At 40.4% G+C, this 13,205-nt stretch overlaps 1 protein-coding gene across 3 annotated transcripts in view; it reads right to left on the bottom strand.

Annotated features, from left to right (window-relative positions):
- The window catches only part of HERC6 (HECT and RLD domain containing E3 ubiquitin protein ligase family member 6), a 57,567-nt gene extending 44,563 nt beyond the window's left edge, over positions 1–13,004 (bottom strand). For 2 of the 3 annotated variants that reach the window (XM_019962474.2, XM_070790900.1), the window contains exons 1-8: positions 12,673–13,004; positions 10,402–10,561; positions 8,535–8,611; positions 7,006–7,233; positions 4,903–4,997; positions 3,696–3,823; positions 2,339–2,469; positions 1,644–1,711 (exon numbers count right to left, since the gene is read on the bottom strand). In XM_019962474.2, coding sequence (XP_019818033.2) covers positions 1,644–1,711; positions 2,339–2,469; positions 3,696–3,823; positions 4,903–4,997; positions 7,006–7,233; positions 8,535–8,611; positions 10,402–10,561; positions 12,673–12,871 — 1,086 coding nt within the window. In that variant the 5' untranslated portion in view covers positions 12,872–13,004. The remainder of the gene's footprint in view (positions 1–1,643; positions 1,712–2,338; positions 2,470–3,695; positions 3,824–4,902; positions 4,998–7,005; positions 7,234–8,534; positions 8,612–10,401; positions 10,562–12,672) is intronic. The other variant, XM_019962473.2, reaches the window with a different exon arrangement.
- Between the last annotated feature and the right edge of the window lie 201 nt (positions 13,005–13,205).

A 13,205-nucleotide genomic window follows, 5' to 3' on the forward strand; every position in this document is an offset into this window, starting at 1 on the left:
TTAAAGCTCAACATTCAGAAAACGAAGATCATGGCATCCAGTCCCATCAACTCATGGGAAATAGATGGGGAAACAGTATCAGACTTTATTTTTCTGGGCTCCAAAATCACTACAGATGGTGACTGCAACCATGAAATTAAAAGACACTTACTCCTTGGAATGAAAGTTATGGCCAACCTAGATAGCATACTCAAAAGTAGAGACATTACTTTGCCAACAAAGCTTCGTCTAGTCAAGGCTATGGTTTTGCCTGTGGTCATGTATGGATGTGAGAGTTGGACTGTGAAGAAGGCTTAGCGCCAAAGAATTGATGTTTTTGAACTGTGGTGTTGGAGAAGACTCTTGAGAGTCCCTTGGACTGCAAGGAGATCCAACCAGTCCATTCTGAAGGAGATCAGCCCTGGGATTTCTTTGGAAGGAATGATGCTAAAGCTGAAACTCCAGTACTTTGGCCACCTCATGTGAAGAGTTGACTCACTGGAAAAGACTCTGATGCTGGGAGGGATTGGCGGCAGGAGGAGAAGGGGACGACAGAGGATGAGATGGCTGGATGGCATCACTGACTCAATGGACGTGAGTCTGAGTAAACTCTGGGAGTTGGTGATGGACAGGGAGGCCTGGTATGCTGCGATTCATGGGGTCGCAAAGAGTCGGACACGACTGAGCGACTGATCTGATCTGATCTGATCTGAAGATCTCTGCTCATATGTAACAGCCTCTGGGAGGCCTTTCCTGACCGACATTTCTAAAGAAGCCCATCTCATCTCATCAGTCTCAAATGGCCCATTTTATTTTTTTTTCAGAGGAACTGTCGCTCTCTAACACAACTGTATTTATGTGTTTCTTGTCTGTACTTCCCGGTAGAATCCAATGCCATGAATGAGGACATACTTGTGTGTATTATTCACAGTACCCAGGGACCCAGAGCACAGTCTGAGACAGAAGCCTGATCAAACAGCTGTAACAAAGCAACCAAGCACAATCTCCTGACTATCCCCAGCAGCACAGACTTTTGCCTTGCTTACAGTTTTCTGTCCCAGAGAATACAGTTAAGAGTCTATATGAGTGTTGTTTAAAACATCCCTAATAATAGAAAAAAAGTACAAATTATTAAAATAGCTATGTATTCTTTTTCTCTCTCAAACATTTCAGAACTCGTTCAGAAATATAATAATATAAACCTCTCTGTTAATAATTAGGAGGGTGCTAGAGCATGGTGGGTAATGGTGGGAATGGTGGGGCTGGATTGCTTAGGTTTGAATCCAGCTCTGTCAGTTCTTAGCAGCATAATTTTGGGCAAGTCCATGTCTCTGAGACTCAGTTTTTTCATCTGTAAAATGGGAGTGATGATAACAATCAGAGTTGATTTGAGGATTAAGTGTGTTGATCTATTTACAGTACTTTGGTTGCTAACTCATGGGTGACAATTAGTATTAGTCATTGTTAGCACCATTGGTATCTGTTAGGAATCCAAATGAGGAAGTGAGAATTACATAATATTTTTAAAGAAGAATTCTAACAGAGGAACTTACTAGGTTAGTAAAAAAAATGTAATATATACAAATGACATAATGTTTCAAATACCACCATGAAATCCAGAAGAAAAGATAATTTTTAAAAGTAACAGAAATTGTAATAGATACCTGGGAAGTTGTCACAAAGTTGGCATATGTTCCAGCAAAAATATGTTTGACTTGAACATCCGCAAGGTCTAGAAGAAAGTCATAAATCCATGCTTATTGTTTTTTAGATGTAAAAAGTATAAATCTTTTGTTATAAACATAAAACTGCTTTTAAAAAGTCTTTTAAAAAAACTAATGTATTACCAAGCTAAATTTACTTATTCTTTGGCTTCTAAATAGATTTTGACTACAAACAGCATAAAAGATTAATACTGATCAGATTACACATTATATATTCCCTTATCTTAAAATTTAATTTTCCATGTATTTACATAATGAAACCAGGCTGGTGTGCTTTAGTAGAGATTTGATTAAATATATAAAAAGTGTGCTATTCTGTTGAGGTTTGACAGAAAACAATAAAATTCTGTAAAGCAATTATCCTTCAATTAAAAAATAAATAAAAATAAAAAATAAAATAAAAGTGTGCTATTCTGAAGTGTAAATAACTGATTCTTTTGTACTACCTTAATCTTTAGAAAAAATTACTTAATATTCCAGGAAGCATTACATTAAAAAAATGCTTATTCTACAAATCAAAGATAACGGTACCAAAAGAACCACAGTTCTATGCATTTTTGAAAGGAAACTGAATAATATTTTTCCTCCAATGACACCAATTAAAACAAAATGACAAATCGTGGGACCACTCATACCCTTAGCAGAAACCAGGCAGCTAATGTCAGAGCTCTCTGCCCCCGGATGTGGTGATCTGCTTGCACAACCTGGTCCACGACCAAAAGACACCACCTGACCCGTGGTATAGATGTATGCAAGGGTGTGATCGCTGCAGGAGACAGAATATTGTGAAGACTTATTATAAGGAGTCATGCTTTTTGAGAAAGATGATGTCTCAACACAAAATAACAGATTTATTTTATACTAAGTACCCAGACCCCATTATCACAATGTCAGAGTTAGAGAGTACCAAGTCATATGGCCAAACAAATGGTGGGTGAATAGTGACTTATTACCAACCCTAAAGGCAGAATATTATTGATGGGTCTTTGCTATGGTTTCTATCATTTGTGTTTTAAATGTAAGTTCTTTTTGTCTTTTGCTCTTTTTACTAATTGGGTGGATAATAGCCAAAGTGTCCTCATGCTGCTGTTGCTGCTGCTAAGTCACTTCAGTCATGTCCGACTCTGTGCGACCCCATAGACAGCAGCCCACCAGGCTCCCCCGTCCCTGGGATTCTCCAGGCAAGAACACTGGAGCGGGTTGCCATTTCCTTCTCCAATGCATGAAAGTGAAAAGTGAAAGTGAAGCCGCTCAGTCGTGTCCGACTCCTAGCAACCCCACGGACTGCAGCCTACCAGGCTCCTCCATCCATGGGATTTTCCAGGCAAGAGTACTGGAGTGGGTTGCCATTGCTTTCTCCTAAAGTGTCCTCATAGGGAGGGATAAATTAGGAGATTCGGATTAATACACACACACTATAAAATAGATAGCTAAGGACTTACTGTATAGCACAGGGAATTCTACTCAGTACTCTGTAATAGCCTATATGGAAAAGAATCTAAAAAAGAATGATATATGTATAACCAATTCATTTTGCTGTATAGCAAAAACTAACACATTTTAAATCAACTATACTCCAATAAAAATTTTTTTTTAAGTTCTCATACTTAGGTTATGCAAAACTCAGAATGCACATGCAAATATACATCATCTTCTACTTGCATGAGGGTAATTTTGTCTAATGAACTCAAGAAGATAAGCACCACTATTTTTGTTATATACAAACTCCCCTCACCCTAGAATCTAGTAAGGTGGTCTATGCCCAGTACATTGCCAATAAATTCTTATGAAATAAAAGAAATGCCTAGAATAAAGAAGAAAAACAGAAAAATTAAACCATATTTGAAAGGAGCAAATTTTCAGAAAGGAAAATGATCTATAAAAAGAGTAATCACATATTTTAGTGTTTTAAGGTTTCAAAACATTTCATAAAAGTTATTTCTAAGTAATAAAATACACCACTTTCTTCTCTCACTTAAAAAGACCTAGTACCTTCCACAGTCTATCTGTGAGACGAGGCCTTCAATTCTTTCCACAAGTTGTGGACCCCTCTTCTCAGCAGTGGGATCATGTCCCAGCTGTCCATAGCTATTGTCTCCAAATGTGAATACTTTCCCATCCTGTTTAAAAAAGGAAGAATCAGACTAATTTCAGGCTAAAAGTGTAATTAAAATTTAAAAGATTAAGTCCCATAAGAGAGTTTTATGAGAGCACTATGGTAAATATAAGCTTTATATGAAGAAGGGTCTTATATTTATTATTTCTACTAGTGAATAAAGAGTTAACATATTAAACTTGAAAAATCACTGGCATTCCCTTCAGAACTGGGTACTTACTATGTATTTGTAGAAAGAATTGATGGAGAAATTAACTGGTTCAAGAGTAACACTAACACTTAAATATAAGGTTGCTTTATTTATTTGAGCATTTCTCTGAAAATAAATCTCTTTTCAAAAGATGATTCTGGATTAAACAATTCTAGCTCTTTCCTGCCAACTGATACTATAATCCAAGCATATTTTTAAAACAAACAAAATATAAATTATTTTATATATTTTGCTTTAAATAAACATTTCAACCACACAAATAGTTTTCAAATCTATTCATTACAGCTATGGAGAGAATCCATCTTGTCAGAATGAATTGCATGGCCAGTATAAGACATTCAGGATGCTGATTCATAACTGTGCCAAGTAAGAAATGGAACATAGAATGTTTCGTTCTGTAATGTAGGCCACTGAAACCTATAAAAATTACTTTGTTACTTCTACAATATTTTTCATATGTAGAGCTATATTATGACAGAATAATTGCTAAAGGGATTGGCTCCTAATCTATAAGAGATTTTAAAATATCTAAAAATATTTCCTGAAGCTGAAATTAGCTTTTGTTATAGGATCTTAAAAATTCCATGGCTTGGCTAACTTCTCCTCGTTAGAGATCTGTATGCTGAATGGGTATCTTCAGATAGTAATACACATATTGTTTTCCACAATAATTAGTACACGTACCTTACAGTAACAGTTTCTCTGGGACTTAAAAAAAATAGAAAAATGGGAATTCCCTGATGGTCCAGTGGTTGGGACTCAGTGTTTTCACTGCCAGGGGCCCAGGTTTGATCCTTGATTGAGGAGTTAAGATCCCACAAGCCACAAGGTATGGCCAAAATATATATATATCTCAAGATGTTTTGGTTTACCTGGGTAAGCACTGCAGTGTGCTTGTAACCACAGCTGATAGAAACCACACCGAGAGTCTTCAGTGCACCAATTGATACAGGCTTATATCTTTGAACTGTGGAAAGAAAGCAGAGTCTCTCAAGTATAAGAAATAATCATGTATCATGAGTTTTTATATATTTTAATATTTTTGTTATCTTATTATAATTCATCAACATAATTTAAAATGTGAACAATCAGAAGTATTATAAAACAGAAAGAAAGTCCTACACTGGAAAAGAAAAGCAGTCCTTTAGCATTTATTTTTGGAAAATATTTAATTTTCTGGAATGACTAAGGCTATTGGCCAAGAAACCTAAGGTTTAAGACCCCACTTCCCAATAATATTTCCATTATGCTGCATTCATTTTTGTCACATTATAGATGTTCTGCAAATATGCAATAATAATTGAGAAAATAAGAGGACCCACTTCCTGTTGATGAAGTTAAATGAAATGAGATGTAAGAGATCAGCATGGTACAGGTATGGGGTCATCCAGCCACTAAGTCGAGTCACAACTCTTTGCTTCCCCATGGACTGTATGTAGCCTGCCAGGCTCCTCTGTCTATGTGATTTCCTTGGTAAGAATACTGGAGTGGGTTGCCATTTCCTTCTCCAGGAGATCTTCCCGACCCAGGGATCAAACCAGCTTCTCCTACATCGGCAGGTGGATTCTTTACCGCTGAGCCACCAGGGAAGCCGTGGTACTGGTATGTAACAGGAGCTAAATATACATGAGCTGCATGTAAAGAATTGAATAGAAGGGCTCATCAGGAAGACATCACAGTGAGTTTTTTTGAAAGATTGTCAGAGGAACTGGTTGTTTCTCATACTGCTAGCAATTGTCTGAAAAAGGGTTCCCAAACTTTGTTGTGCAAGGGCACTACCTGTGCAGTCTTTGGTAATGACTGATGCCTGGCTTCCCTCCCCAGACATTCTGATTTAATGGTCTGGGATCCAACCTGGGCACTGGGATTTTTAAACATTCTTAGAGTAACAAAATAATGGCCTTCCAAAGATGTACAAGCTCTTTTCCCAGAGCTCAGTGGTAAAGAATCCATCTGCAACACAGGAGACACAGGAGACTCAGGTTTGATCCCTGTGTCAGGAAGATCCTGTGGAGGAGGAAACAGCAGTCCACTCCAGTATTCATGCTAGGATAATCCCACGGACAGAGGAGCCTGGTGGGCTACAGTCCATGGGGTCACAAAAAGAGTTGAACATGACTGAGCACACAGAGGTGAATATGTTAGAGGACATGGCAAAGAGGAGTTACGAAAGCACGTGAATTTAAGGTTTTGTTAATCAGTTGACCTTAAAATAGGAAGGTTAGCTTGGATTGGAGAAGGCAATGGTACTCCACTCCAGTACTCTTGCCTGGAAAATCCCATGGACGGAGGAGCCTGGTAGGCTGCAGTCCATGGGGTCGCTAAGAGTCAGACACGACTGAGCAACTTCACTTTCACTTTTCACTTTCATGCATTGGAGAAGGAAATGGCAACCCACTCCAGTGTTCTTGCCTGGAGAATCCCAAGGACGGCGAAGCCTGGTGGGCTGCCGTCTATGGGGTCGCACAGAGTTGGACACGACTGAAGAGACTTAGCAGCACCAGCAGCAGCAGCTTGGATTATCTAGCTGTGCCCAATGCAGTTACAAGGGTTCTTTAACTGAGGAGGAGGGGGTCAGAAAAGTCAATGTCAGAGTAATATGACTTGAAGAAGGCTTCACCAGCCATTGCTGGCTTTGAAGAAGAAAGGGGGCTATAAGTCAAGAGTGTAGGTGCCAGTAGAAGCTGGAAAAGGCAAGAAAATGGTCTGTCTTCCTCCAGGAAGCCCCTGTTGACACTTTCATTTTAGCCCCGTGAGACCTGCATCAGAACCATGAGATAATACATCTATGTTGTTTGAAGCCACTAGATTTGTGGTGATTTGTTATAGCAGGAATCAAAAAAAAAAGTTAATAGAGTGATTCTAATGTGTCCCAAAGTTTGGGAACCACTGTTTTAACCTTTAAGAGTGCCTTTTGCAGAGCTGGTCTTCCAAGTAGAAAGAAAGAAGGACTTACTATAAGCCTAACCCATTACCTGGGGCGTTATTCCCACTGAGGGCCAGCTGCCCTGCACTGTTGCTTCCCCAGCCAAATGAAGTCCCAGAGAGTGACAGGGCAAAGCTGTGGTGCCCTCCTGCAGCCACCTGTGCCAGCGGGATCCCCTCCAGGGACCTCACCCTCTGTGGGCTGGCTTGGGAGGGGAATTCCTTCCCCAGGCCCAGCTGTCCATGGCTGTTCGTCCCCCATGAAAACACTTGGCCATCTGCAAAAGCAAAGAGGAGAAATTCAGAAGTGCAAACATTCTGAATGTTTAATAAAGTGTAATACCAAATTCAAGGAGAAACTACCACCTTAATTCTAAAAATCTTTAGAGAATAAAACAGGAGTAAAGGAGGTTAAAGCACCTTTACTAAAGGCAAAGTGAATGGCCAAGGTCACATTTAAAAATCTCTTCCAACAACATCCACTCTTCTTTTCCCTCCCACTTAAGAATACCCATGATCTTTCATCTGCTCCAGTTAAAAATCCTGGAGTCATCCTTGACTCCTCTCTCTTTTTTTACAGCCTTCAACCCAGCAAATACTGAAGTCTCTGCTTCAAAATCTATCGAGGATCCAACTGCTTCTCACCACTTCACTGTTACCCCCTTACCTGCCAAGTTAATGTCACTTTTCTCCTGGAAAATGGCAACAGCATCTCACTGCACTCCCACATCGTATCCCTGCCCCCAGCAGTTTCTGCTCTCATGAGCAGCCAGAGTGCGCTTTTAAAAACATGTCTGATAAAACCCTTCAAGAGCTTGCTTTCTCACTCAATAAAAGGCCAGTTCTTACCATGGTTCATAAGCCCCCACAGCTACTTCTCAGACTGCATCTCCCCTGGCTCCCTTCTCTTCCTCTCCAGAGCCTCTGCTGCTCCTGAGCACCCTGCTAGGCATGGTCTTGCATCTGCATCATTCCATGGCCTTAGCATCATCTCTCTCTCTCCTCTCCTTTTGGTCTTTGTTCACGTCTCACCTTATGAGGATAGGTTCCCTGATCTCCTTTATAAAGTAGAAAGACCCCTTCCCTCCACCTACCCCTTCGCTCTCTGTCCCCTTTCCCCGTCTCACTTCTCTTCACATCCTTATCCCTATTATACCACACAATTATTCGTCCCTGTGTTTAAGGCTCACTTCCGCTACATCTCCCCAGAATACAAGCTTCATGAAAGCAGTCTTAGGTTTATTCACTGCTATATCCTCTTTGTTGGATATACTGTAGGCACTCAATAAATACTTGTGGAATGACCGGTGGGGGTGGGGGTAAGCAACATTTTATGTTGAATTTGACTAGAGATAGATCATTTACAAGAGGTAAAAAATCAAGCTCTTCTAATGCTAAATTATGTACCCAGAGAAATGCTAACACATTTCAGATTTCTACAAGTTATTATATCTAAGTTTTCTTTTTAACTTTAAATGCATTAAAATGAACCCCAATGCATTAAAACTCAACAGGTACTATTTGTATTCAAAAAATTACTTCCTGATGACACTTACAAGATCCAAGAAGACTTTTTTACCTTCTGATAATGCCACGGAGTGGTAGTGTCCACAGGCAACTTGTATAATTTTGATACCAGCCAGAGTTTTTATCTTCCTATAATAATAATGGTACAAAATCTATTAATCCTTCTTCAGATTGGGTCACCAAGTGGACTACAGATATTTTAAATTACTTTCTTGCATTTCTGTAACACATTTATCCCAAAGCCCTCAAACTGTTCTCAGCATGACATCAACATGTATAAAAATACAGGGCAGAATCCAAAATAATATATAATGCAAAAGTGATTTTTATTGGGCTTTTAATGTATTGTATAAAGTTCTAAACTTTATACTATACTTACCAACCTAAAAGAAAAATAAATTTCTTTATGCACATATAGTGTAGGGTTTTAGAATTTATGGAGCACTGTCACCTACACCACCTACCTTAAGCCCTGTGAGATAAAGATACTACTAGGTTGATTCTTATTAAATTGCTGTTTTTGTAGATTAGAACATACTCTTGCAAGTCCCTTGGACTGCTAGGAGATCCAACCAGTCCATTCTGAAGGAGACCAGTCCTGGGTGTTCATTGGAAGGACTGATGCTAAAGCTGAAACTCCAGTACTTTGGCCACCTCATGCGAAGAGTTGACTCATTGGAAAAGACTCTGATGCTGGGAGGGATTGGGGGCAGGAGGAGAAGGGGACGACAGAGGGTGAGATGGCTGGATGGCATCACTGACTCGATGGACTTGAGTGTGAGTGAACTCCGGGAGTTGGTGATGGACAGGGAGGTCTGGCGTGCTGCGATTCATGGGGTCGCAAAGAGTTGGACACAACTGAGCGACTGAACTGAACTGAACTGATTAGCAATTTTATACGGTTGAACCTAGAAGAACTCAAAGAGGTCAACTGGTATCAAGCTACAGAACAGATTCAAACCTTGGGCTTTTCTTTACAAGTTCAATGCTTCATTCCTCCGAGCCACAGCCATCTCTTATACAATTTAATGACCAGAGAAGGTAACAAGAGGTAACTTCCTAGCATTAAAAAACATGTTTTTGAAATTTCTCAGTGTATGTAATTCATGAACACACAGTTCAGACTGCTTATCATATTATTTGGCCTAGGAAGCTGTGTGTGAGGATATGATTTTCCCCCAATTTTACTAAGTAAAATATTAGGATCCAAGGGCTTATGGCAAGCCAAAAGATTATGTTGGGAGTAACACCTTTCCTCTTTCAACTTGTGTTCTCTGCTTGGGGAACCTGCAAATTAACTGCCATAGATTAACAGGGAAAAAAAGACAAAAAAGTTTATATGTGCAGATAGAAGCTCCCAAGTAATGGAAAATTTGTACAATAACCTGAGTAGAGGTTTAAATATATTAACTTAGCAAAAGGGTCTTTTTTTTTTAGGGCTTCAGTGGTAGAGTATGAAAGGTTCTATTGGGTTTTTTGATGCAAATTGGGCATTTTATTTTTAAGACAGCTGAATTCATAGGAAACTCCCTCAAAGGAGGGTTAATGGCAGCTTATGTATTTTCAGGAGGCCCTGTTTTAGTCAGATAAGTTATCTCTGTGAATCTTCTGGAGCTCAAATATTTTCCCTTTAAAATAATCTTTATACTAACTCTGGAGGTCCAAGTGTCATTCCTGTACATAAGATTAAGATCAAAGCGTCACAGGTTCTCACATCATGTGGCCCTTCTCTTTCACAGATCCTAATTAAGTAGTAATTGGTGTTCTATGTTATTTTCCCTGCCTCCTTCCGTCACAACACTGTAACCCTTCAGGTTAAGTAGTGTGTTTGTTATAGTCATCTTTGGACCCTGGCAATCTTGCATGGTGCCTGGCACATGAAACTCAAAAACACTAAATGAATGAACTAAAATACGTACTTAGGTATAAAAGTTGTTTCCTTAAATTCTCCAATTCCCAGCTGTCCTTCAGAAGCAGCTCCCCACGCGAAGACCCTTCCTTTGTGACAGACAGCCAGGGAGTGCTCCTTTCCACAGCTCACCAGAGCCACGTTCAGAGTTTCCAATGCCGGAATTCGTTCTTTAGGGACAAAAACAAAACAACCCACACCAAGATTGCTAATTTAATACCAAGTTTAAGAAAGTACTTTTCTTCAAAAGGAAGAGTCACTGGGGTGTCTCATCTCTTCCAGTGATTTTTAAATCAAGGCCTAAAGTCCACTTTAAAGGAGAGAAGAAAATAGGCTCATCGTGTGGCACATCTTTATGGAATATCGCTACTATTTAAAAGGATGGGCATGTGGAGGAATGGAACCTGTAAGGACTTGATGCTTGGCCTAACACTTCCTTGTGATGGTGGAGTAAAAAGCTCAGCTAGATAAAGGGAGCCAGAGAAAGGATGGGCTCACCCCTACTCCATTCCTCTGACTTCCCAGCCTTCAACAGTGAGAACAGTGAATCCTCTGCTCAGGAAGAGATGGGCAGGGAGCCTGCCTGAGTATGAGAGGCAGATGCCAGATGCCCTCCCAATGAAACTCTGGGCGAATTACTTAATATGCCTCTGGATGGGTCAAATACGCCCACAGTTGAAACTCTGAGCATTTTTCCCTACAGGACAATCTAAACTGTTTTCCCAAAGTGTTTGTCTCTGAATTATTAGAGGCTTGGAGTTAAGCACATCATTACCAGTCAACTTTTTGTTAATATTTAAGTTTTCTTTTTTAGTCTTGTGATCTTATTCTTTTCAGTGATTTACTTTTCAAACTGTGCAACAAGGAAAAAAAAAAATTCCAAAGATGCATACACTCATAGAATAGAACCTGGTACCTCATTGCTGGAGAAGAATTTGGCTTTAAGGATCACATTGTCCCTTACTTCCACTTTACGGGAATCAGGATATACCACCCCAAAGCATGCCACTTTGGCATAAGGATAATTTTGAGCTGAAGGCAACTGAGAATCAACAGATGCAGGAAGAGTTCTCTGCCTTTCCCTATCAACTTAAAAACACAAATGTGGCATTCTCTTCTGAAGGTGTACCCGCCTCCCCCTTTCATACCAGGAAATGTGACTCATCACCAGAGTTGGTACTGAGATAAGATTGCATAAACAGCCTTAAGTAAAATAACCCTTAAATTTCATTAGTTTCCCCCATATATTTCAAAATCATTTCTCCACAATTATCAATTCCTCAAAACCCAAACCCTCTACTCTTTGTTAAATGGCACATAAGCTCCTAAGTCTAACCCCTTCTTTTCTGTGAACTCCTGTGCACATATTAAAACTGTAAGGTTTTTTCCCTCCTTAATCTGCCTTTATCAATTTAGTTCACAGGTCCTCAGGACAGAACTAAGGGTAGAACTAAGGGTAGAGGAAAAGTTTTTCCCCCCCAGACATAATTTTTGGAATTTAAGTAAATAATCAGAAATGTGACATTACTTACAATAATGTCAATCATAGTATTATTTACAAAAGCCCCTGATGAGAAAAAAAACAAATTTCCCTAAAAGAAGAATAGTTATACTGTCAGAGCCTAGAACACTATGCAACAATTCAAAATCTGTTTTTAAATAGACTATAATATAGTATAGATTATAATATATTATATACATAATAAAAGGGCAACGTTTGTGATATGCTTGATGAAGAACACAACTTACAAAGTTATATAAATCTGCACATACAAAGCTTATAAAGACATAATTTTATAAAGATTAAATATGTAATAGGAAAATAAGGCAAAAAAGAAATGCATCAAAATGTAAGTTGTCTTTGGGTGTTAGACTAATAAGCGATTTCTTTTCCTGTGTTTCTACAATAATCAATACTAGCAAAATGCTAGCATACATTATTTTAAGGGTATTTCGGAAGGAGTTACAGTGTTCAAACTACAAACTACGTTTGGAAGGTCACTCTGTTCCAGATAGGTTCGCATAGGTAAGGACTGGTCTCAAAAGGCATGTCTGTTCAGAGGAACGCGGTCCAGTTTAGTTATGCTCTCAGTTTCCTTTCGAAGATAAACCTACTGGAAACCGAAACAAACCTGAGGCGCGAGGAGGAAACGAAACTGATGGACCTGCGCTCCGGCAGCGCGGAACCCTGTTCTCCTGTCGCCTGTGGTCCAGCAGACCCACGGCTCCAGCACCGCCACCCGTCTGATCCCTTGCCCCGCATCTGAGTCCAGGAGCTCACCTGGCTGCTCCCCGCGCGGCGTGCCTTTCCGGCCCAGCTGGCCTCGGCTGTTGTCCCCGCACGACTGGACCGTGCCGTCGCTCAGCAGCAGTAGCGAGTGATGCTCCCCACTGGCCGCCTGCAGTAGCGTGTTGCCGCCAGCACACACCTGGCGCTCCCGCAGCGGCCTTCGGCCGCCAGCGCGCCAGCAGAAGTACATCGCCTTCCCGCGCTCCGGCCGCCTGCCCGAATCTGTGAGCTCTGCTAGCCCAGCACCCTAAGGCTAGTGACGAGTGCGCGCTGTTACTCAGAAAACCGGAGGCTGCGTGAGCCGCGCCTTCGCTGGCATCTCCCTTCGGCCCCTCCTCTTCCTCCGTTCCCCAACAGTCTCCCTCCTCCCACTTTCCCTTCCTCCCGCCAGCACTGACCTGACCTCTTCGTCGCCTCTGGCGAATGGCTTTCAAGAATTAAACTTGAGCCCCAAGCTCAGAGGAGCAGATGAATGAAGCCTAAATTTGCATCCTAGCTAACCCACTTAATGGAGAAAGAAATGG

The sequence above is a fragment of the Bos indicus genome, chromosome 6, assembly GCF_029378745.1.
Source record: "Bos indicus isolate NIAB-ARS_2022 breed Sahiwal x Tharparkar chromosome 6, NIAB-ARS_B.indTharparkar_mat_pri_1.0, whole genome shotgun sequence".
In the NCBI taxonomy this organism is placed as follows: domain Eukaryota; kingdom Metazoa; phylum Chordata; class Mammalia; order Artiodactyla; family Bovidae; genus Bos; species Bos indicus.